Consider the following 25,438-nt stretch of genomic DNA (forward strand, 5'->3'; position numbering starts at 1 on the left):
CTAGAGTAGTTTGGCTTAGAAGCTGGGGAGAAAGGGGGCGGTGCATGGTAAGGACTGTGTAGAAGAAGGAAAGAAGGGCAAGAAATATAAAAAGGTATAGAGGGGCGCCTGGGTGGCTCAGTCGGTTAAGCGCCTGACTCTTGGTTTCGGCTCAGGTCATGATCTCAACAGTTCATGGGTTCGAGCCCCGCACTGGGCTCTGCGCTGGCAGTACAGAGCCTGCTTGGGATTCTCTCTCTCTCCCTCTGCCCTTTCTCTGCTCCCTCCCTCTCTCTCTCAAAATAAATAAACATTAAAAAAATGTATAGATACGGAGGCAGAGGATGTAAAGGTGAGATCCGGTTTGCCTGATAGTTACTAGCGAAGGGGTCGATTTCCCTTACTGTTCTCCATCTCCCTTCTTCCCTGGAGTCTCTGTTTTCTAGCCCTTGGTCTGCATCCCCCTGGTCCTGATTTATGAGGGAGGGGCCTGTTGCGGCTCTTGGTGAATGGATGAGGTTAACAAAAGAGAAAAAGGAACTCTTCCCCTCGACTGGCCTTTTTCTGGGTTCAGAACGTTTCCTCACCGATATTGGCATAAGCCTCCCTGGTCTCTTCATCACCTTCCATGTCACACAACAGTCTGCTGAACTGCTCGCAGTTGATGGTGTCCATGTCGGGTTCTGGAGGGAAAAGTCCCTTGGATGAAGCAGGAAAGTCCCTTGGATGAAGCAGGAGAGAGGGCTGGTGGGGATGGAAGGAGAGGCAGGGAGGGGCCGGGAGCGAGCCCAGGGGTTTGGAGCTGTCCGTGGTGCTGACCAGAGCTCAGCAGCCAGAACGTCCCCTGCCGGCTAACTGTGTCCATTGCAGGCTGAGGGGGTGAGGAAGGACTTGGGAGGGGCCAAAGGGAGGAAAGCCCACCTGAGCAGAGCTCCATCTCTTCTCTAGCCGGGTCCATCTGGTCATAGAGGTGGTAGAGATGCAGGGGGTCAGCATTGCTGTTGAGAAGCTCCAGGTAGCCGCCTTCTAGAGGCCCCAACTCCATGGCGGCACACTGCCCACTGCCTGAAAGGAAGACACGTTCAGTCATCGCATGGAGTGTTGGAAAAGTGTAGACAGTTAACCTACCACAGTTCCTATCTGGGTCACTCGGTGAGGGCCAGGGCTTGGGAGAGCCAACGAAAGTGAGCAAAGGTGCTCATTTGTCACCTCTTACGTGCTCAGGGCAGTGGAAAGAGAAAGCAATATTTCCTTCCTCTGAGGAACTTATGGTCACTCTGGGAAGATGCCCATGATGCAGGAAATGTGCCTGGGGAAATTTAGATTCAAGGCATCTTACACCTGGGAGCCAGGAGTCTTGGGTTCCACAGATGGCGCTACCATGAGTGACAACAGTTGAGATTTGTAGACCGCCTACCATATGCCAGACACATGGGCTAGCACATTGAATTCTCATATCAACAACCATATGAGGTAGACGCTATTACTATCCTCATTTTCCAGATGAATAAACAGGCTTGGAGAGGTGAAGTGACTTACATAAGATGACCCAAGTCCAAGGGGCGCTGGAATTTTGTTCTGGACAGTCTGATGCAAGGATATGAAATTAAGTGTTATGCTCTACTGCCCTGGGTGACCTTGAGCAAGTCTCTGCTCCTTTCTGTGCCTCAGTTTCCTAATATGTAAATTGAAAATTCCTAATCTGTTGAGGCAGATTCTAAGAATCTTCGTTTGGTGAAGATACCCAAATACCCTGGACATGTCCACATACAAACTTGTATATGAAAGTTCGTAAATGCATAACTCATAATAGCCAAAATATGGAAACAATTCAAATATCTACCAATGAATGAATTAAAAAATGTGATAAATCCATACAATGGAATACCATTCAGCCATAAAAAAAGAATAAAATACTGATACATGCTGCAACATGAATGAAACTTGAAAACATTATACTAAGTGAAAGAAGTCAGACACAAAGAACCATATATTGTATACTCCCATTTATCTGAAATGTACAGAATAGCCAAATATTTACAGATAAGTAGATTAGTGGTTGGCTAGGGTTAGGAGAGAGTTGTGGAGAAAATTGGGGAGCAACTGACCATGAGAGTGGGGTTTCTTTCGGGGGGATGCCAAAAATGTTCTTTAGCTGACTGTGGGGATGGTTGCACAACTGTGTGAATATACTAAAAAGATCACCGAATTGTGCATCTTATTTTTTTAGATTTTTTTTGAGAGAGAAAGCACCTGTGAGTGTGGGAGGGGCAGAGGGAGAGGGAGAGAGAGAGAATCCCAAGCAGGCTCCACTTCCAGCACAGAGCCCGATGCAGGGCTCGATCTCACGACCCTGAAACCTGTGCCAAAATCAACAGTTTGATGCTTAACTCACTGAGCCACCCAGGCGCCCATGAATTGTGCATTTTATATGGGCTAGTTGTCCGGTATGTGAATTACCTCCCAATAAAGCCATAAAAACAAACAAAACACTGACCCTGGAAAATAAGCATTATTATCTCCATTGTTCAGATGACACCAAGTAGCCTCCCAGATATGCGCAGTTCTTGCTGGCTAGCATCACTCTGAAGCCTTGTCTGTGTGGCTCCAGGTTTCTGCCCCATTCCTAGTGGTCTATGAGTCCATGTAGGGTTCATTTCCTAGAGCTGCGTAAGTGGTACCATGAAACTGAGGAGCTTAAAACAACAGAGCCTTAGTCTCTCACAGTTCTGGGGGCCGGAAGTCCAAAATCAAGGTGTTGGCTGAGTCGTGGTCCCTCCAGAGGCTCTAGGGGAGAGTCACTCCTTGCCTCTTGAAGTTTCTGGAAACTGTTAGCATTCCTTTACTTGTGACCTTGTGGCCGAATCACTAAAATCTCTGCCTCAATGGTCCCATCGTCTTCTCTTCGTGTCTCAAATCTTCTGCCTAACTCTTAAAAGGATACCTGTCATTGGATTTAGGGCCCAGCTAAATCCACCATAATCCAGGATGATCTTATTTCCAGAGCCTTAACTGAATTCTACCAGCAAAGACTCTTTTGCCAAATAAGGTCACATTCGCTAGTTCTATATATATTTTGGGGGCCACCATTCAACCTCCTATCCATGAAAAGCAGATGCTTGCTTGAAAGAATCAGACACAGTTTCTTGGAAGAGGTGGCAGGAGAGATGGCCTTGAAGGCCAAAGGACCTGACAGAGCCTTCTGAGTGCCCCTGCCTGGGTCACAAGAAAGTGGGGTTGAAGTGGGAAGGACAGCAGAGGGTAGGACCATGAGAAAACACACACACACACACACACACACACACACCTCACCAACACAACACCTTCCAGCTGCTTCTTTTCATTTGACTCATTAACAACGTTCACCACTTATAGAGGGTCTCCATATAGACCACAGATATTACAGAGAATGAACTTTCCAGTCCAACATGTGGCCCTGGCTGGGGCTGCCTGTTGATAACGGGTTGGGTGGGAGTCTAATCATAACCCAACAGGAACCCAAACATAACAGACTTGCCTCAAAGGCCCAGCCAGCCTTGACTGGAGGAAGCAGAACTGAAAGATGGGGCCACCTCCCATTTCTTGTCGTGAGACGAAGCCTGGGGGTTGGGGGAGAAGAATTCCACCACTCCCAGCACATTGGCCTGAGAACCACACAGAAAAATCTACTGTTCTCTCTGGGGAGGTAAGAAAAGAACTCCCTTCCTTAAATCTTGCCTGCGGCCTTCTTCCCCTTTTCAATCCGGGCTACTTATCGATAGCTTATATCGTAGCAATCCGCCTCTTTTTCCAGGCAGTGGGGTCACCTGGTGACAACAGCTCTGGACTGAGCCCAGTAATTTCACGACTGAGTTGGGTGACTTTGGTCAAGTTACCAAAACTGTTTTTTCACAGGGTAACAAACAGGTCTGCCAGGGTCCTTCAAGTTCAACCTCCTTCACTCTGCAGAGGAAATGAGACCCTGAGAAGGCACATAACTCATACAAGGTCGTACAGCCTGCCTCCGGCTGAGCCTGCACCTGTCCCTCCCCAGAACAAGACTCTCAGTCCAGTGCTCTTTCCTGCCAATTGAAACGTTCCCATTCAATGCACAGCCCTGATCATATGTAGGCCTAGGAATAGGGACCAGGTCCTATCACAGATGGGTGATGGCAGGGAGTGCAGAAGGGAGGAGCTGGGAGAAGTTTAACCCAGCCTCACTTATTGAGGGACTCAGCACCAAACTTTGGACAGCGACACCAAATGCCTTCAAACACCAGAGAAATAGACCTGACGGAAGAGATAAAAAGCCAACTTGTGTGAGCTCTGGAGTCAAACGGCCTGCGTCTGAAACCACTCCTACCTACCAACTCGCCACAACCTGGGCAAGTTCATTGTATAAACCTCCCGGAGCCTCAGTTTCCTCATCTGTAAAATGGGAACAATAATTGGTCACCCATGAGGATCAGGTGAGTTAATTCTCGTAAAGCCCTCAGAAAGATGACTGGCCCTTAGTAGGTCCTTAGTGAATTGCGGCTTAGAAGGGTATTGGCGCATGCGTGGTACGCACAACGTGGGTGATCGTCATCGTTATCGTCGTCCTTATTATTATCAATTTGCTTCTGACCTCTGTGAGGTGGACAAAGGGACTCTTTCTCTTTCATTCCCGCCTAAGTCACCACATGGTGAAGCCAAGCTTTCTGTCCTTTGACTCAAGGAGACCCCACGGACCCCACGGACCCCACAGGAACTAGAAAGCCCCACGGCCAGCAGTGGGACCTGGGAGGTCTTATCATGTCCCCCATCACTACCTCTGAGAAGATGCCTGGGAGAAAAGTCATCCAAACTCTGCGTCATTGGCTAAGCCCAGACAGGAAGACATCTATTCTTAGACACTCTCGACACACGCCTTAGCACCTCCCTTCCTGCTACCCCAGCATGAACCCTGCACCGGATGCACTTTCTCTTGAGTAGACAGGAGTTTGCAGTTCACAGTGGGCTTCTGCCTCCACCCCTACCCCTACATCTGAGCTCCAAAGAGCTCTAGGGAGAAGGCGGGATGGAGTATTAATGCCCATTTGATAGAGGAGGATACTCAAAACTTCGGTGAAATGGCTTGTCCTTGGTCACCTGGGTGGAGGGTTTGAGTTTGAATCAAGGCTGGGAGGCATTAAGTGGGTGACTTGACCTCTCTGAGTATCAATTTTCCCACTACTAGATTGGGATAATGACATTTCCCTTGTGGGACCAGTGAAAGGCCAGGAGGGGTCTCGGAGGCCTACAGGAGGCCCACGGGCAAAGGAATCCCATCGTGTTGGGACACTGCAGAGCTGGGACTCAGTCCCAAGAGTCTAGTCACCCAAATCCATAGAGCCTCCCGTTCACACCAAGATCTACGTACATCTTGACTTGGGACCTCCCAGTATTCCCACAACTGTGTTCCCTATGCCTCTAGATGTTTAGGAAGTGCTTCAGAGGCCCCTAATTGGACTCTTTCCCCCAAAGTGCCACTCTAGAGGGGACTGGGGACAGAGATGGCTCAAATCACCCCACTGCAGAGGAGAGAGTCCCCTTCAGTCCCCGAGAGTCCCCAGGGCAGATCGTACAGGCCAGGAGTTCTGCGAGGGCAGGAGCCCTGTCTACAGGCCCTAGCCCTGTCTAGCTCACCGATCCCCAGGCTCCAGCATGTTCCTGCATGCAGCGGGCTCTCTCCCTCCATAAAAGTGCTGTGTCACTAGAATTCACAGGTGCCTGCTGAATGCCAGGCAGCAAATGCCGTGATGTGCAGACCTCATCCCATTCAGTCTAGCACACACGTTTGCGATCCGTATTCCCGTTTCTTGGGTAAAGAAACAGGCTAGTGATCTGGGATCTGAACCAACTGCTTGGCTCCCAAGTCACAGCCCCTTCGAGTCACTCTTGGTCCCCAGCTGCCCCGGGGAGGTGCCCTCGCCTGGTGAAAGAAGGCGTGGGTGGCGTGATGGTTTCTCCTTTTGAGGAGCTGTCTGGGGCACAGCGGAGAAGTGGTCTGTGTCTTTTTGGTAAACGAGCAGTATTTTTAGAAGGTCCTCTTTGAGCTCGCCCTCCCCCCACCCACCCCCCCTGACCCGGGCCACCACCTTCCACATCCAACCTGAGAAAAAGTTCCTAACCTTTTTGCCACCAAAAGCCCCTTTGGGGGCTCACTTCTGTCCCCGATTTGTACAACACCACAGGTTTTGAAAGACACACGCCCCAAAATGGTATCTAACATAAATGCATTTCTCTCTCCCCCCGGCCGAGGGAAATCAAGTATTGCCAAACTGTTCTAACTCCTACTTAAGTAACTTCACATCCACTGTATACGGCTCTCCCATCTGCCAGCGTCACGGTCCTCCGCTGCTGGGAGACTGTTTTGTGTTTGGGGCTGTGCTGGATACTGTGTATTATCCTGTTTTAATTGTCTGGGAAAGCGGTATTATTATAGTCATTTGACAGGCAATGACAATGAGGCTAGACTCAGTTTATCAGATGCTTTCTTCGCAGAAAAGGGGGGGGTGTGTGTCCTTGGGGGTCTAAGGTGGCATCGAGAGGGAGAAAGGGGCACCTCTGCTAACCCCAAACTCTTCAGCGCTGCTCTGCCCTGCGATAAAAGAGCATAAGAAAAAATACGTCCCTGTACGTTGACTGTACTTCTCCTCCAGAGGAAGGAATGGAAAATCTTCTAACTGTGTCTAACGATGTGACCTTCCATTCTGGCTTTGCCTTTGACCTCCAGCCCCCTCTGAGCCCTAGTGGGTGTGGACACCACTCAGCCGAGGCATTTGGGGATTCTAGACTGCTCATGGCTTGTCAGCCTTTCCCCTCTGCATTCCCCCCCAAGGCCCCCCTGCCCCCGACCACCTTGCTGCCCGCCTTCAGGACAAACTGCTTCCGGAGGTCAGAGGGTGGCAAGAAGCCAGGAGCCTGGGGTCACTTATCTGCCACAACCAGCCCCTAGTCTGTATCTCTGTGGGGCTAACAGATCAAACAAGTTCCTCTTCTCTTGCACCTTGCAGACCTCCAGAGAAACTCTAAAAGACAGGCTGCACTTTTTCCCCCCTCCAAATCTGTAAAACATTGATTTACTAAGTATCTCCTACCAAAAAAAAAAAAAAAAATCTGGGGCTCTAAATAGGGGTTTTTAAAAAAAATTTTTAAATGTTTATTTATTTTTGAGACAGAGACAGAGCGCGAGCAAGGGACGGGCAGAGAGAGAGGGAGACACAGAATCTGAAACAGGCTCCAGGCTCTGAGCTGTCAGCCCAGAGTCCGATGCGGGGCTCGAACCCACGGACCGCGAGATCATGCCCTGAGCCAAAGTCAGACGCTCAACCGACTGAGCCACCCAGGAGCCCCCCCTAAACAGGTTTAAAACACAGTCCTTGCCAAGAAGCTTGCAATAGAGACTCCGATTCTATCTTAAGAGGGAGAGAAAACATGATAATGATAATACGGTGGTTAAGAGCGCATGCTCTGGGTTCAAATCGCAGTCCCCCCACTAACTGCGTGACCTCACGTAAGTAAGTCACTGAGCCTCTCCTGGTTGCGAAATCTACTGCCCTTGGTTGGCACGGCGTCTATGTCACTAGGCTGCTGTGTCTTGTCTCAAGTGACCTATCCAGAAAGTGCTCCAAAATAGAAACAGCAAGGCATCACTTGACAGTGTGCGACTGGCCAAAATTAGAAAGCCAGGAAACGCCAAAGGCTGCGGGTAGGAGCGGGCTGGGGCGGCCACCCTGGTGAACAACCCGGCACCACTTAGAAGACCTAAAGATGTGGCGATCCTACAACCTTCCACTTCAAGGTTGGGCACAGACGTCCCAAGGAAATGCTCCCGTGGCCCCACGAAGACACCCACCGGACGACGCACTGTACTGTTTGTGGTGACAGAGTGTGGAGGCCATCGGGGTGTCCGCTGCTGAGGGAGGGACAGTAAAAAGTAGCCACGGCACTCCCTGGAGGGTGATGCCCTGATTAGAAACAACAGACCACGGGGCACCGGGGTGGTTCAGTCCGGTGAGCAACCGACTGCGGCTCGGGTCATGATCTCACGTTCCGTGAGTTCGAGCCCCGCGTCGGGCTCTGTGCTGACGGCTCGGAGCCCGGAGCCTGCTTCGGATTCTGTGTCTCCCTCTCTCTCTGCCCCTCCCCTGCCCGCGCTCTGTCTCTCTCTCTCTCTCTCTCTCAAAAATAAATAGACATTTTTTTAAATTTAAAAATAAAGAAGCAACAGGCCGCATGCACACAGAGCAATGCAGGTGGAACTTAATAACGTAGTAGAGAGCAAAACAGTCAGAAAGAGAATGAGCTCTGAGAGCCCAAATCCAGAAGTGCAGAGTAACGCCCGGGAGAAAAAGCAGCCTAGCCGACCCCTACAAGCACAAGGACACTCCTCGAATGCCTTTGAATGCAAATCTCAGAACAGGGGAGGTGCTTAAAGGGGACGGAAGGCCCACAACCTTCCCTCCCCAAGGGGGGCGCCACAAAGAGTACAGTTCAAAGCGACTCCGGATGGAAGTTTAGACCTTGGCCTCTGGAGAGTCAGACTTGACCATTTCAACCGGGAGGGCAGATACTATGGCGAGCTGCTCAGATCAGCCTCTTGAGGTCGAGGTGCCCACCTACCAGCTGCCGGAGGGCAAGGGGCTCACAGCTCTGGGAATAGCTCAAAGTCACATCCACTTTCCAAGCAGAGCCCACATCCAATGACCGGTCCCATCGGGGTGCAAAGGTCTGGTCCGTGCCTCAGTCTGCAGGAACGCCAAAGGCTATCCCGGCTTCAGCGTGCTGGACCTTCTGTCGAGATTTACAGCAGCCCCGACCTCCCTCTGCCCCATCCTGCCTCTGCCCCCTCCCTTCGGTGCCCACACCTCACTTGTCCGCAGTAAACCCCGACATGTGCAAATCTCCATTTTGGAGTCCGCTTCCTTAGGAACCTCACCTGAACCCAGCTCGTTCTGTTCTTCGGCAAGTGGGGGCTGGAAATCACACGGAACCCCACAAAGGACCCCCCAGAGACTGTCTCTGAGAGCTCGGGTAAAACGCACGTATCTTCTCTGCCTCTCTCCCCAAGGGCATTCACCTCATCGTGACTTGGAAAATTTGGGGGATTCAAGTGATACCTCGGCTGGTGCACGTGCCTGTAAATGGCACGGTTACTGGGGGCGAAGGGCCCAGGGGACCCGGGAGGAGAAGGCAGGAGACCCGGCTGCAGCTGGGGGACAAGGGGTGATCAGTGCTTGTCCAGAGCTCAAGTCCCCTTCCGGCTTGGCCGGCCTCTCTTGCCTCCAGGTGGCCTTCCCTCTGTACACCCCAACATTCCTAGCTGCTGCCGTTAATGACCCAGAAAGGAGTCCGACAGGTTTTTCCAAGGAAGACAACCCGAGCCAGGTCCTGGGAAGAGGAGGGGGCAAGAATCAGCAAAGCCAAGCCCTCAGCTCCAGGCCTGACCCTCAGCTTGACCTAACATAGCACCTAAGCCAGTGCCAGACTGAGATGAATCACAGGCCAGCCCTGCCTGCCAGGCTCTGGCCCCCGAGATATGCGATTGGCAGGCCTGGCTGCGAATCAAAACTGCCTGGAAAGGACGCTGAATGCACAGCAACCCCGGGCCTGACTCCCAGAGGCTCTGTTGTTTGTTTTGGGTTTTTTTTCCCAGGGGTTCTGTGTTTTTCAACGAGCACCCGCTCCGGCCCTCTGACGCACACACTTGCCGTGCAGGAATTAAGATAGGTTTTATTTTCAAGGCAGCCTGAATTTCCACTTGCCAAGAAAACCCTGGACCCTCAGCTTCTGTGACTTTTTTTGAACACTGGGAAGCCTGCCATTCTCCTCCCAGCAGGTGAACCTTCCAGAATCTCCATTTCTGCCACCTTTCCACTTCTCCCCAGCCAAGAACCCTGGAATCGGTATGAACCCTTCCTCAGTTCTTCCAGTTTTCCTTCCGAGAGCCCCCCGGCAGCCGTCTCCTTGACGTAGCAGCCCCCAACCCCACAGCCTGGATTGTTACAACAGCTACCAAGCCTTTGCACTAACCTAGTCTCCCAAACCTCGGGTGTTCATCAGCCAGCTTTACAATTTGTTTGGTCACCTCTGCAAAGCACCTGTTCTATAATTTACCTTTGTATTTTCCTTGAAATAGCCTTTTTAAAAAAAAAAAAAAAAGAACGCATTTATTTTAAAAGAAAACTTTCCCTGGGGTGCCCAGGTGGCTCCGTCGGTGAAGCAGCCCAGCTCTTGATTTCGGCTCAGGTCACTGATCTCACGGTTGGTGAGACAGAGCCCCAGGTCAGGTTCTGCGCTGACAACGTCCCGCTTGGGGTTCCCTCTCTCCCTCCCTCTCTCTCTGCCCCTCGTCCGCTCGCCCGTGTGCGGCGGAATGCACACAAGCACACTCTCTCTCTCAAAATAAATAACGTTTAAAAAAAATGAAAGAAAACTTTCCAGAATTGAAGTCAGGAAATCAAACACGTACCGGCACGTGAATGTTCGTCGCGCACTATTCATGATAGACAAAATGTAGGAACAAGTCAAATGTCCGTCGACAGACGAATGGATAAAACCAACGTGGTCCGTCCAGACACGGGCTATTGTTTGGCCATAAAAAGGAATAAAACACTGACGCCTGCTATAACATGGATGAACGTGAAAGATAGGCTAAATGAAAGAAGCCAGTCACCCGAGGACAAATTTTGTATAACTCCACTCATGGGAGGCACCTGGAGTCATCGAATTCGTAGAGACAGAAAATACAAGGGTGGCTGCGGGAGGAACGGGGAGTCAGTTTGGGGTGATGAGAAGGTTCTGGAGATGGATGGTGGTGATGCTTGTGGGACAGTATGAATACATGTAACGCAGCTGAACTGTAAACTTAAAAGGGGTTACATTGGTAAATTTTATGTTACCATTAAAAAAAAAAAAGGAAACTTTATCACTACCTCCCATGGTGGGGGGGCAAAGGGGGGAACTATCCTTGCCACTGAAAACAAAACAATGTTATCAAAATAAAGGCAACTGCTCTACTGTTCTGTTGTTCTGTTAACAAGAAACATCAGCAAGCATGAGTGTTGCCAAAGACAGCTACACACAAAAATGAAGAAGGTTTGGGAAAGAATCAGGAAAGCAACCATCTCCGCTCCATGAGAACCAGCGTCAGGTAATACCTCTTTAAGAACCGTCTTTGGACCACCCATCACATATGCCTCCAAGTCTGGAAACCTCCCTTCAGCCCACAACTTCCCCTCAGATCATTCTGTGCAATTCCTCCAGAAGCTATAATGCTTACTCCTGGCACAGGCATAGTCTTTGGTGGTTTTTCCAAAGTACTTCTGTGCATGTCAGTCAATCACCAAGACAGTGCTCTTTGTTTTTGTTGTTGTTGTTATTGGTGGTGTTTGTTTTTTAATGTTTATTTTTGAGAGAGAGAAAGAGAGAGAGAGCGCGCGCACAAAAGGGAAGGGGAAGGGAGAGAGAGGGAGACACAGAATCTGAAACAGGCTCCAGGCTCTGAGCTGTCAGCCCAGAACCCGAGGCAGGGCTCGAACTTGGGAATGGTGAGATCATGACCTGAGCCGAAATCGGACGCTTAACCGACTGAGCCACCCAGGCGTCCCCAACAGTGCTGTTTGTTTGTTTACGGATGAACCTCCGAGAGGGAAGTCATTTGTTCAAGGTGACTGATGGCAAATCTGAGAGTCAATTCCAGGAGCTTCCCCTTCCTCTTCAGGTCACTTCCCTGACTGCCCGGGATTGACCCCAGGCCTTGGTGTTGAGTTCTTTTGTTAATTTCCTGACTACTCTTCACAAAGTACCAGGTGCTGAGGTCTCAAGAGGTAAAACCAGGTCCCTGCCATCAGACAGACTGATGTATCAGCAAGACTCTCTCTGAGTACCCAGGACCTGCCCTGCATTTGTAGAGGCTCCCACTGTAGTCCAGTGCCTGGGCTCTCCACAGTCTTGGGTTCAAATCTTGACTCTACTATGTGGCCTTTGACAAAACCTCCGGGGGAAGTCCCCGTGGTTTTGTAATATGATGACAGTACAAGGTGTAGATCACTCAATGCCTCTCAATGCCTGTATGACCTCTGGACCTCTGACATAGGAGTCACCCAGATAAACAGTTTAGGACAGGCCCAGCCAGTGGAGCCTTGGGGGGTGGGACTTACACACTAAACAGCTTCTCAGGTGATTTCCTTGTGCAGGAAGCCGGGGACCCCTTGGCTCAGTTCTCTCTGAGGATCTTTCCATTGTACATCCTGGGATCTTGGAGACAGGTCCTTGCCTAAGGCAGCCTGGGGTTTGGACAGTGATCCCTTGCTGGGCTCTCCCCCTCTCTCCCCACCGTTCCACCAAGCCTTAGAGCAAGAACCACCCATTTCCTTAAACTTCTGATCGGCTGGGAGTATTTCTTTTCTTGGCTGGTATGGAGAGGGGACTTCACAGAGGGAAGGCGTCCTGCCAAAGTTAGGGACTCCAGGCGGCAAATGCGAGTGGGGTGCTGTGGGGGTGCCATGGGGCTCTGTGGACCTCTGGGTTCCGACCCCCACCCTGTGTCACCTTGGATGGGGGGGGCGTGGGACTCAGAACACAGCTGTGGGCTTTGAGGGTCCCGGACGGAGCTAGACGTGACAGCTCCAATTCTGGCATTCTAGGGACCACGGAGACACCCCCCTTTCTGGGGCTTCTTGGTTCCTCCGGTTGGGAGGCGTGGCTCAAGTCCCCAAGGTGAGAATGAGATGCCAACCTTGTTAAAGCAGTCCCGGAACGCTGCACCCCTCGCGCGAGATGATCAGAGAGAGGCCGGGAATTGTATCACATTTCCAGACCTAAGAGACTCCATTTTAAAGCCCCGTGTTCCTTTCTGGCTAAGGAACTCCTGACCGGGGCCACAAGTGGCAAGGGTTTCACAAGCAGTTGCTCGTGGAAATGTTAATAAAGGCAACTGACATCCGGATCCTGTGGGGGCAGTAAAGTTAACACCTACAAAGCACAGTTTCATCCGATGGTACCAACAAAATCATAGGATTCTAATCAGAAATGGCTCAGCTGCTCAACACCAAACCAGCAGAGTTTCCCTCTCTCTCTCTCTCTCTCTCTCTCTCTTCTGTTCTTTGCCTCAAGCACATCATAACCCTTCCTTCTTTCCCACAAAACCCCCGGGGCTTTCCCCACATGAGCAAGAACACTTCTCTGTGCTCCCCGAATTGCAATTCTGAGACCTTCAAATAAAGGCCTTTGTTCTTTCTCAGTTTGTCTCCTTTTCTCGGATGACAGAGGTGAGGATTTCTCCAGCCAGCTCGGCTAAAGGTCGGGCTCCCCAGAGCCCTTCCCTGCGCAGGGCATTCCACAGGAGGGCCTGGAACCTGGACTCCTGAGTCAGTTCGCTGAGCCGATCCAGCTGGAAAAGTGAGGCTCAGGGAAGGGCAGCCCGGCCCCTGGGGCCCCCGTAGAGGGAAAGCCTTGTGTCCCCCTCAGCGCGGCGTGCATCCCCACGCGCCTCTACGGATTCTAGGACGCACAGACAGTGCATGTGGTGCGGGTTTGGTGCCCGTGCCGGTGCTGGGCTCAGCTCTGCGCCCCTCCTGCACCCCAGTCTGTCTGCAGACACTCGGCTCCTGCCGCGCTCCCTGTGCCCCCCGCTCCCCCCACGCCGCCCCCCCCCCCCCCCGTGCTCCCCGCGCCCCCCGCGCTCTGGGTACCAGCACCAAACTCAGCTCCTGTCTGCACTCCCGTCCCTGCCTTCCGGGCCACAGATGCTGGAAACAGGACTTTCCGGGCCCACACTCTGCACGTTCCCTTCTCCCTCCTCCCAGCCTTGCTGTGTGGCCTCAGGAAAGTAGCTGCCAGCCTCTGAGCCTCGATTGCCCGGCCGACTTTAGGGGTGCAAGGGGACCCTGGTCACCTACCGCTGCTCCCCGGACTCCCACGGGCTGCCATCGGCCTCGCCCTCCTGCCAGCTCTGGAGCTGCGGCCAGACTGGGGCAGATCGGTTACCCAGCCACCCCACCTCACCCCCTGCAGCCGCCCTTTTCTCTTTCACTTTCTCTCTGCAACTCGGGATTTGGGCCAAGCTGGGGAGTAAGCAGGCACCCACGCCTCCCCCTGCTGCACCCACCACGTGCTTTCTCTGAAGCGCCTGGGTTGTATCCCTCCACTCCTGGGCACTCCCAGAGCGTCTATCGCCTCCTGGAAATGGGCAGTCCCCAGCCTGAGGGGAGCGGGCGCCCACTTGCATGAAATCTGCAAGCCCGTCCCTCTTCCCCTCGCTTCCCCTCGCTTTTGCACGGCCTTCTCTCCAGCTCAGCCCAGCTGTGAAGGTGGCAAACGACCCTCGCAGGACACAGGGACTCAGACACTTGCTCGCTGAGCCATTCACGCCTGGAAAGCCAAATGCCCTTGAGAGGAAAGAGGAAACTCCTCTTCCGGGAGCTCAAAGGGCTGGAAACTGAACCTGAGCACCCCTGCCTCCCGGCGCCACACCCCTCACGGACCGGCCTTCCCCATGCCTCCTCCAGAGGTCTTGGACACCAGCTCCACCCACCATGAGACCTTGGGGAGGTCACCTCCTTTCCCAGGCTTGGATTTCCTGTCTGGAATTGAGGGGGGCGAGTCAAGGTGACTTCTGACCTCTCCTTCCCTAGCCAAACACCCAACAAGCTCTATTCAACAGAGCTGGAAAACTTATCAGAGCGTGGGTTCAGAGAAAGCCACACATTTCAGCGGTGTCTGAGGGAGGGAGTCCCGCCCCTCTCAAACACGCAGCAGCGACACCAATACTGTTGGGCTCCTAGGGTGACATTTAGTTCCTACAGTGTGACAGGCAGTGTGCCAGATAGACCCTGCTACCCTCCACTGTTATACCCCCCGGCCGTCATAGAGTTTTCCCCTTCTCCTATTTTTAAAATTTTTTTAAATTTTTATTTATTTTTGAGAGACAGAGAGAGAGCACGAGTGGGGAAGGAGCAGCGAGACAGGGAGACGCAGAATTCGAAGCAGGCTCCAGGCTCGGAGCCGTCAGCACAGAGCCCGACGCGGGGCTCGAACTCACGAACCGCGAGATCATGACCTGAACCGAAGACGGACGCTTAACCAGAGCCATCAGGCGCCCCTCCCCTTCTATTTTAACAGCCCAGGGAAACAGTCCCGGAGAAGGTTGGTGACCTGTTCTGAGTCACTTCGCACCCAGCCAGCGGGGCAGCTGAGATTCACACACGTCGTGCTGACTTCAGAGCTGGTGCCAGATATCTGTGCTTTGGGGTCTCCCTCCCGCTCTTTCTCATCCCCCACTTCTTCCCCCAAACACAGTCTGGAAATGGGGAGAGGGTAACATCTGTCCAGGCGCCTGGCTATTGCCAGCCCCCTGGCTTCGGTTTCCTGGCTTCCCCGAGGGATGGGGTGGGGTCTGGCAGGGATCCTGTCCTTCAAGGGCACCCCTCAGCGTTTACCTAGTAGAGCGAGGACCTTGTGGTTGGCTGAGCCAGGCCTTCGATGCTGAGAGCTAACAACACGCCTCCCGAATACTGGCCCTTAAGAACCACTTCAGCCTGATAAAGCACTCTCACATGCCAGGCACCTGGGCCGATCTGAATGTCCCTCAAGTGGGACGAAATAGCCAACTGCTTCGCTTTTTCCAACAGCCCCGACGGGACCAGGGCCCCTCTTTCCGCCCCCATCCCCCAGTTCCGAGATGACCTCACCCTAAATCGAGAAGCACTCTCAGCCCCAACTTCCTCCACCAGCCTTTTTACCTTGGGGCTCTGGCAGGTAGGACCCCGCAGGGTGTGGAGCGAGGCAACGCATGGTCTGGGCAACGCAGTGAGGCAGCCTCTCTCCCGGAGTCTGGCAGCCCGGCCTGGTGCCCTCAGCCTGCCCAGGGATGCCTCTGAATGCCCAGGTCAGGGGCAGACAGCTTCATCTCGAGTTTATCCCCCCACACACCAGTCCCAGCCCGCCAAACCTAAGCCAGCATGCAAAGGAAGCCAGCAAGGGACCCACAGAAAACTCTCCCCCTATGAAACGGCATCCAGCTGTCAGATTTCTCCGGCTAAAAACTCTCTAATTTGCCCACACTCCCTTAAGCCCTCCCCTAGCCTCTGATGTTAATTTCAGTTCCTTGTTGTGGACCAAATGGGGTAATGGGGTGACTGTAGGAGGTTGAGACTTGTCTCTTGCAGGGGTGGGGGGGTGGGAACCTTTGACACAATGACGGTCTGAAATTATGGTGACCATGCCATCCCCTGCAAGATGAGGTGGGGATCTGAGCCCCACAAATGCCTGGAGACTAGCTGAGCGGGGGCCCCACCCCCCAGGGGTCCGGCAGACTTCCCAGATTCCACTTTCCTCTACCACCCCGCCCCCACACCAAATCGCCCTGAATTTCCTGGGAGATGGTGAGTGGTCCACTCATTATTTTTATTCCAAGACATTGGACTGGAACATGAATTACACATAAAAGGATGCTACCCCAAATGTGCTCTATTTACAAGCCAGACGGTTTGGGGTGACACATAGATGTAGTTATAAATAGCACTGACCCCCCCCCCCCGCACCCCCTCTCCGCACACTCCCCCCTCCCAACGAGAAAGTTAGTGTCCTTGCAAGTTTTTCCCCACGCTCCTGATGGCATCTAGGAGAAGGTCTCCATCTGGGGCTATTAGGTCCTTAACACCTCTTCAAATGCATGAAATCCTTGTTTCACAGAGAGCAGCCCCCAGCCTCAAGCCTTCAGGAAGAGATAGCATCTGGCCAGACTTGTGTAAACACTGCTCTGCCTTCTTGTCCCATAGTTACCTTCTAAGGGTGGCCTTTCTTTTCCTTTATGGTGGACATAAGCCTTTCTTGGAAAACGCGGTTGGATTAAAAAGAAAAGGCGTGTGCTTTGAAAAAACACCTGCCAAGCAAAGAGCAGCATGGAGGGTGTGCAGGAATCACCAGGGTGGTGCTGAAGCGAGGGAAGTTTGGGCAGCCATGAAAAGCATCCCCTGTGTTTTTACTGAAAGAGCACTGCTTTGGGAGTCCCAGGAGCGGGCATCAAGCCCCTGCTGTTATTAGCAGGAGTGTGACCTTGGACCCCTGATTTCCCTTGTGTGGGCCTCCGTTGCCCCCATATGACATCAAGATAATAATTTCTTTGTTGGGTGATTATTTTGAAACAGTCACTGCTTTCAGAAGTCCCTGGGAGGAAGTAGGCAGACAAGCGAGAAATGCTAATAGTCAATTTGAAACAGGGTCTTGCCTTGTTAGGCTAATAAAACAGACGTGACAGATATTAGAAATCTCCAGCAGTCTCATCTTCCCATGACCTGATGCCAAGGGAGAGGTACCCCTGGGCATTCAGTCGCCTCGAGGCCACTTATGGGAGTCCTGTCCTGCCCTCGGAAGCAGCCAGTTCTGACAGCCGTGGCCAAGGCAGTTCTGAATCGGTTTCGTGCCCGGGCCGAGCTCACAAGGAGAGTCCTGTCAGGCTGGAGGTGCGCCTGCGTGGATGCCCTTCATCTGTCACCTGGTCTCATCTCATCTCTGCTACCTGGTCTTTCCACGTCTTCCCTGCCGCCCTCCAGGCCCACTCTCGAGACCCGAATCTGGCCACGCCTGTGTTGACACAGGTCTCTGAGCCAGGCGGTGATATGTACCAGCCTCTGCACGATTGGCTGATGCCACAGGCTGTAGATGAGCACAAGGAGGGCCTCAGCTCTCGACACCAGGGAGGAGCCATTATAGTGCCCGCCCAGCCAGGAGCTCCTGGGCCTTGGATGTGGGCAGGGGCAATGGAAACAACGAGAAGAGCCTCGGGCAGGTCGCCATTGTACCACTGAGGGTACCGCTGCTCTAGCAAGGTCCCAGCCAGGACTGAGCTCTTGCCTTCCTTTGAGCCATCCTTCAAGGCCTGAGTTTCTGCCCTCATCACCCATCCAGCTAACAAAGATCTTATACTTTATTCTTTTTTTAGCAACCTTGTGGCCACGTTTTTGGCAAAGCATCTTCCTATTTCATAACTATAGACTTGCTTGCCTCCAATAAGGTCGGAGTGTTTTATTTTCTAACTTAAAAGTCACACAACCCCGGCGCGCCTGGGTGGTTCAGTCTGTTGAGCATGAGCATCCGACTTCGGCTCAGGTCACGATCTCACGGTTCATGGGTTCGAGCCCCACGTCAGGCTGTGTGCTGACAGCTCGGAGCCTGGAGCCTGCTGGGGATTCTGTGTCTCCCTCTCTCTCTGCCCCTCCCCTGGTGTCTCTTTCTCTCTCTCTCTCTCTCTCTCTCTCTCCTTCTGTCAAAAATAAATAAACATTAAAACAAATTTTTTTTTAAAGTCACACCATCCCAAGATTGTTTGAATGAAGGAATGGAGTTTGGATTTGAACGATCCAGGCAGGTTCAAGTTCCAAACGGTGATGGGCCCCCTCTCCTAGGTTGTAAGGGCCTTTTATGCTTTTTTGGTGACCACCATAATCTCTATCAGGTGCAAAAACAGTGATTAAGGAAGAAGAAAGGAAGGATGGAAGGAAGCAGGGAAAAGAGGTCAATAGAAACGCAGGTGAATAAATATGACTAAACTGATAGGTATCCAAATTGGACGGGTAGGAAAGTGCATGAGAACGCAGGCCCTTTCGTGGGTAAATATACAAGCAGTTGATAGGCAGGCAGGTGAGTAAGTTAATACATGAACATATAAAAAAACAGATAAATTGACAAGTGCATATAAGTGGGTTCTAGATCTAAGTTAGTGGATTGGGAAGCCGACATTGGTAGGTGGTTCTGTGGACCAGGTAAGTTGGAGGACAGGCGGGTAGGTGGGTGGGCAGGTGGCCGGAGAGATGAATAGAGACTAGGTAAGGACACAGGTAAGCTGCTTAAGGTAACAGAGAACAGAAACCGTCCCCGGTTGGGTCAGGCGCTAGGCTTAGTGCCAAGCAGGGTATGGAACAGGCCAAAGGTCAGCCTGGGAAAACCCATGGGGAAGTGTCAGCTTCCAGGCTCCTGGGGATAAAGGTGAAGCGCGTCTACATGGCTGTGGAGCCGCCCCCCCACGCAAGGAGAGCAGCGGTTCTTGCCAACACGTCTCCTCCCAGGGGGCACAGGAAGCCCCCCACCCCCAGATCAGAGCAGAAGCAGGTCTGGAACGGAAAGGAAAGAGGAGGGCGGGAGGGCACGGCGCCCCTCCTCTCTGAGGTCTGGGTGCTGGTGGCTGTCGCATGCTGAGGGCCAAATGGGGAAGGAAGCTGGAGAGAAATCTGGCAGGCTGAGGCATGTCCCTCCGTTTCCAATAAATCACACAATATCCTAGAGGGAGACTTGGTTCCTCGGTTCCTAGAACAGAGTCCTGGTGCACAGAAATAGCGCCTTGTGAAAACAGAGAACTCCAAGCAAAAGAACGCCAAAGGAAATAATCAAAGATAAAACCAGGGGCTGGGACTTTCCTCCAGCCTCGAGACGCTTGCCCAAAGGCACTGCTGTGCCCACACTCCATTCACAAACCCCGGGGTGGCTGTCACCCTGATGCACCCCTCGGGGCTGTCGCTCCCCAAACACCACTGAGGCTGGTGAGTCGGAGTCTGGTCTCTTCTTGCGGGAAATGCATGTGCCCCAGGTTCGCTGAGGCCCCTGAAGCCTTAGGGCACCACCCTGGGCACTGTTATTGCCTCCATTTTACAAGTGCTGGAAACTGAGGCCCAGCGGGGTTCCAGAAAGTGCTCACAGCCCTACCCCCTTGGAATTAGAGAGCCATGACCAGTCTAAGGGAGGAGACCATGCGATTAGCCATGTGCCAGCCCAACGGTGGGGGCACAGTGATGCATTTCTCAGATATACACAGCCCCCAAGCCCTCAGCATGGCATAGGTGTTCAGATGTTCTGTGAGACTAAACACAACTGTTTTCTCTGCACCTCAAACCCCTGGGTTATTCTTCCCTGTGCCAACCTCCCCGCTGCCTCCCCACTAGACTTAGCTGTCTCATGCCAAGCACTGCCTTGGATAGTCTCCAGCTACCGTCTCATTTAACCCTCACTATAGTCCTGGGAGCTTTCTATCCTCATTCCCATTTTCAAGATGAAGAAACCGAGGGTCAGAATGATCCAGTCATGGTCACGTGGTTTGTAAGGGACAGAGCGTGGCCACAGACCCGGAGCTACCCAGTGTCCGGCCTGGTCTTTCTCCATCACTGCCGTCCTCACTCTCCCTTCTCTGTCCGTGGATTGCCTTCCACGTGTCGTCACCCACTGTCACCAGAGAATGCCTGAGCGTTTGCTTGGATTCCCCGGGGAAGCTGCTTTGTTCCGTCGGGACAAGGACCTTGGCACCCAGGCCTCCCCCGAGCTTGCCTGGGGTTGGATGCACCTGTGCAGCTTCGTGTCGCACAGAGTCAACCCCCCCACGGGCGCGTCCCCAGAGGTAGGCTTTCTGCACAATTGCAATCGCTGAAGGTGTCTTTTGAATCATGCGCCTGATTTCCGTCTGCAGTGGGCCAACCTGTCTGGGGTAGATTTACGGTACCCCTTGGGTTGTTTTGAAGAGGCAACCAAGCAGAAAGTACAGGGGTAGGTCTGGACTTGTGAGATCCAACAGTCCCCTCCCCGGGCCATGACCTGAGCAAATCTCTTAACCTCTCTGTGCCTCAGTTAACCCATCTGTGAGGTGAGAATAACGATACTATGTGAACCATCCGCCCTTCGGCCGCCCATCTACCTGCTCCCTCTTCCACCCACCCATCCAACCATCCCTCCACGCATCCATTCAACCACCCAACAGTCAACAGATATACATTGCACACCTGCCCAGTGCCGGACATTTGGGACGCGATGGGATCAAAATATAGATCCCTGCCCACGTGGAGCTAATCTTCCAGCAGGAAGGTCAGACAACAAACAACAAACATAATACAAAAGTAAAATATAGGGAGGGTGAAAATGCCAGTCTACGGAGGGGGCTGAGAGTGTGGATGGGGACCTGAGATTCTAAATGGGATGCTCAGGGTAGGCCTCATTGAGAAGGTGAAATCTGGGTAAAGAGCAGAGGAGGCGGGCCAAGAGGCTTTCTGGAGAAGAGGGTTCCAGATAGTGGGACCAGCACGTGCCAAGGTCCTGTGGTCGAGAGCACGCCAGTCTCGTCCCAGGGACACCGGGGGTGCCAGCATGGCTGGAGGATAGAGCACAGGTACGGGATGAGAGCAGAGCAGCGACAAGAACCAGACGGTGACGGGCTTGGCAGGCCACGGTCCAGATTTAGATTTTCCTCTGAATGACGGGGAGCTAGTGCAGGGTTTAGAGCAGTGGAGGGTGAAGATCGTTAAGGGTTGTGGAGAGAGTGACAAAACCTTCACACGATGGTTTCCTTTTCTGAACCCCCCACCGAAACCAAAGTCAGGGCCTTTCTTTACAAAGCACACGGTTTTCTTTCCTCTTCTCCTTCTTCCCCCTGGAAGGCTGGCCTCTCCCGGCTTGCACCACACCGGCGCATCTGCCCGCAGTCCTGCGCGCCCCTGGGAGCCCTGGAGGGGAGCTGTCCTGGAGGACACAAGGAAAGAGCACCAGAAGGAGGCCCCTCCTCTGTCTCCCTGCCCCCTAAAGAACACGTCACCCCGAGCCTAGTTCCCTTTCTAGAGTCACATGGGATCAGAAATAAAAATATTACATCCCCGGGGAGGAAACAGAGTTAAATAACAGGAACCAGCAGATAGAGGAGGGAGGGGCAGTCCCCACCTAAAGCAGCATGCAGTTTACAGGTAGAGGGGATGGCCTTGACCCCCTGCCCCGCCCGCCCCCGCCCCCCGGGGTGGCTACTGCACCCCCATCCAGACCATGCAGGCAGCTTGCAAATCCCCGTGAAGAAATCAGGGAGATCGTTGGGGGGGTGGGGGGGGGGGTGAGACGGGGAGAATAAGAGACGTATTCAAAAAACCAACAGAAACTACCTGGCGAGAACGTAACCACGAGGAAAACCAACCCCATGTAAACTTGGGTCTCAGCCAAAGGGCTAGAGAAAGAAACACACACCGCCCTGGTGGCTGGATAAAGACCATCATTGAAACTGAAGTTTAAAATTTAAAAATTGCCTCTCAAAGCCGGAAGGGGGACAGAGCTGGTCTGCTTTCCGTCCAGCCTCCCGCACTTGCCACCTGAGGACCCGGGTTGGTGTCCCCCCTGGGGTTGGGGGTCCGTTCTCTGTAGCAGGCGATCGCTACGAGTGGCATGCCTGGCACGCTGGTAAGTACTCGATCGCCGTGGATCGTTGTTATCCTCTCCCATTTTCAAGTTCCCCCGAAGCCACAGAGGGACCAAGCGTGACCGGAATTTGTCACTCCGAGTCCAATAAAATTGGAAAAGCACGTATTTGGGTAAAGCAGGAGAGAATACACACGCGCCTGGAGGAGGAACGTTGTTTGCTGCAAAGCCAGAACCTCTTTGCAAACAGGAGAGGAAGGCGTAAAATGTTTCAGGAGCCAGAGGTGGGGGTGGAAACGGCGACGGGGCGGAGGCTTGTCTTTCTGATTTGAGATGGAGTCAAGTGTCGTCAATACTCTGAAAGTAAGACACTCTTCCTCTCTTCTCTCTGATCTGGTTCCTTTTTTTTTTTTTTAATTTTTTTAAATCTTGATTGATTTTTGAGACAGAGAGTGAGCTAGTGAGTGGGGGAGGGGCAGAGAGAGAGGGAGACACAGAATCCGAAACAGGCTCCAGGCTCCGAGCTGTCAGCACAGAGCCCGACGCGGGGCTCGAACTCGCGAGCCGTGAGATCGTGACCTGAGCCGAAGTCGGACGCTCAACTGACTGAACCACCCAAGCGCCCTGACCTGGTTCCTCTTGGGTCTCTGTCTCCCTCTTTCTGTCTCTCTCTTCCCCCCACCTTGTCCCTCTTTGTCCCCCTCCTTCCTTCTGTCCCTTCCTTCCTCCTCTCTGTCTCTCTGTCTTTCTATTCTGTCTCTCCCTTCCTTTCTCTTTCCCTCTGTCTTTTGATTTGTGTCTCTTGCTGACAGAGATGCACACACGCACACGAGCGCACACACGGCATCCTCTGCTCTCCGGCGTCGTGGCCCCTCCTCTCTCTGGCGCCTCATTTCTCCATGTTTGAACCGCACTGAGCGCCCGTAGCCACATTCCCCACTGGACCGTGAGCCCCTTGCAGGCGGGAGCCGATCCGTGCCCCCAGCCCCAGTGCCCAGCGCAGTGCCTGACCCCTCAGGGCCACTCGGAGAGCAAATCGAGCAGGCATTTGATTGCACGCCTCCAGGATGGGCTTCTCTTAAGCAGGGAGGCAAGCACAGCAGATGCGCCCCCCACACCAGCATCACAGACGGAGCTCCCCGGGCACTGGCCGCCTCCCGCCAGCTCACCCAGAGGCCCCGGCTCCTGTGCGGGTCAGCCTTCCCATCCGGGGACAGGGATGCTCACACTGACTTTCCTCCCAGAGAGGAGGGAAGATCCTTGCTCTGCCTAGAGCCGAGCGGAGAGGATGCAGACTTACGGGCACGGTCCTCGTCGTCAGGATCCCTCTCGGCCAGCGGGGCCTGCCACGTACCCCATGCCCACCTCAAGAGGGCCAAGCCTGGGTCTCCTTTCTCCAGCAGGGTCAAGGAGATCTTCCTGGCCAGGGCCTCACCGTCAGGCTCGCGGAGCAGAGCGCAGTAGTACTCCCTGGAGAGGAGCTCCCTCTCCAACATGCTGTCCAGGAGGGCCCGGGCCTGGCTCGGCAGATGGCCGGCCAGCAGCATCCGGACCCGAGGCAGGATGGTCTGGAAGTGGTTCATGGCAGTGCTCGGAGGCAGGCCAGCTGCCTGGGCCAAAGCCTGGGATCTCTGCTCACCCGGCCCGCGGCATCCAAAACATGAAGTGAAAACCAGGAGGAGGGAACCTCCGCCGTCAGTTGCCGTCTATTCCCGCTTAGGAAGGTTTCCTCATTTGCGTTGTAGGCTGGGGTGCCTGGTGTCTGGCTGGAAATGGTTCCGACCCCACAGATATTGCTGGTACCGCCCACGTGCCTGCGGCGGAGAAGCCCGCAGCCTCGGGTTCCGCCGGATCCAGCCTGGGATTTAGGAAACGGAAGGGGTCTTGTACAGGGCTAGTCCTTCTGAGATGCTTTATCCTAACAAGAAGGCTGCTGGGGCAGACGGCTCAAGACAATTGGCTTTGGAGCCAACCTGCTGGGGCTCACACCCCACACCTGTTTGCTGATCATGTGAACTCGACCGTGGCGTTGCTGTTCCGGCCTCCATTCCTCCGCAGGAGAAGGTTGGATGTCAGAAATGGTACATAACCTCACTGAGTTAGATGGGTTGTCACTAACCGTGCTGACCTGGAGTTGCTGGGAGAATTGAATGAGATAATGTCTGCAGAGCACCTAACGCACCATCTACACCGTAATCATAGTTCAATAAATATGAGCCATTATTATTATCATTATTATCACTGCCTTTGTTATTATCGATGAATAGCGCATCCACTCTGTCGTATGTAATCCAATCTCAAGTTGCCTTGAGGATTAAAAGAAGTAATGCACTGAAAGGGCTTAGCCTTGGACCTCGTAGGCATTTAGTGAACATTGGCTATATAAGAATATCATCCCTGGGGCACCTGGGTGGCTCAGTCCTTTAAGCGACCGGTTAAGCTTCCGACTCTTGGTTTTGGCTCAGGTCATGATCTCATGGTTTGTGAGTTCGAGCCCCACATCAGGTCCTGAGCTGAAAGCATGGAGCCTCCTTGGGATTCTGTGTCTTCCTGTCTCTCTGCCCCTCCCCTGCTTGTACTTTCTCTTTCTCTCTCTCTCTCTCTCTCTCTCTCTTTCTCACTCTCTCTCTTAAATAAATAAACTTAAAAAAAAAAAAGAATATCATCCCTGATTTACTAATACACAAAACAGAGGTGTTGTGTAGGGGACAGTCTGTTTTAGGATTCTATTCGAAAAATTCCCACCCAATTTTCTTTTCTTTTCTTTTTTTTATTTAAAAAAAATTCTTAATGTTTATTTGTTTTTGAGAGAGACAGAGACAGAGCATGAGTGGGGGAGGGGCAGAGAGAGAGGGAGACAGAGAATCCAAAGCAGGCTCCAGGCTCTGAGCTATCAGCACAGAGCCTGACAGGGGGCTCGAACCCACGAGCTGTGAGATCATGACTCGAGCTGAAGTCGGACGCTTAACCGACTGAGCCATCCAGGCATCCAGCCCAATTTTCTTTTTAAAAAACTTGGGACGCCTGGGTGGCTCAGTCGGTTAAGCGGCCAACTTCGGCTCAGGTCACGATCTCACGGCTCGAGAGTTCGAGCCCCGCGTCAGGCTCTGTGCTGACAGCTCAGAGCCTGGAGCCTGTTTCAGATTCTGTGTCTCCCTCTCTCTGACCCTCCCCTGTTCATGCTCTGTCTCTCACTGTCTCAAAAATAAATAAAACGTTAAAAAAAATTAATTAAAAAAAACCTCATAGCTCGTTGCTCTCCCTGACCATTTTGAAACACACTCGTGACCTCATTTCCCAT

General features: G+C 52.9%; 1 protein-coding gene across 8 annotated transcripts in view; it reads right to left on the reverse strand.

Annotated features, from left to right (window-relative positions):
- The window catches only part of CIITA (class II major histocompatibility complex transactivator), a 45,989-nt gene extending 22,093 nt beyond the window's left edge, over positions 1–23,896 (reverse strand). The window contains exons 1-4 of one of the 8 annotated variants that reach the window (XM_060648484.3): positions 13,884–14,410; positions 12,722–12,803; positions 901–1,044; positions 567–662 (exon numbers count right to left, since the gene is read on the reverse strand). In XM_060648484.3, the coding sequence (XP_060504467.3) occupies positions 567–662; positions 901–1,024 (220 nt within the window). In that variant the 5' untranslated portion in view covers positions 1,025–1,044; positions 12,722–12,803; positions 13,884–14,410. Of the gene's footprint in view, positions 1–566; positions 663–900; positions 1,045–12,721; positions 12,804–13,883; positions 14,411–15,725; positions 15,953–23,437 lie in introns of those variants that run through there. The other 7 variants (XM_060648487.3, XM_060648480.3, XM_060648479.3 and 4 more) reach the window with 7 other exon arrangements.
- Positions 23,897–25,438: the final 1,542 nt, after the last annotated feature.

This window comes from Panthera onca, chromosome E3 (assembly GCF_046562875.1).
Source record: "Panthera onca isolate mPanOnc1 chromosome E3, mPanOnc1 haplotype 2, whole genome shotgun sequence".
In the NCBI taxonomy this organism is placed as follows: domain Eukaryota; kingdom Metazoa; phylum Chordata; class Mammalia; order Carnivora; family Felidae; genus Panthera; species Panthera onca.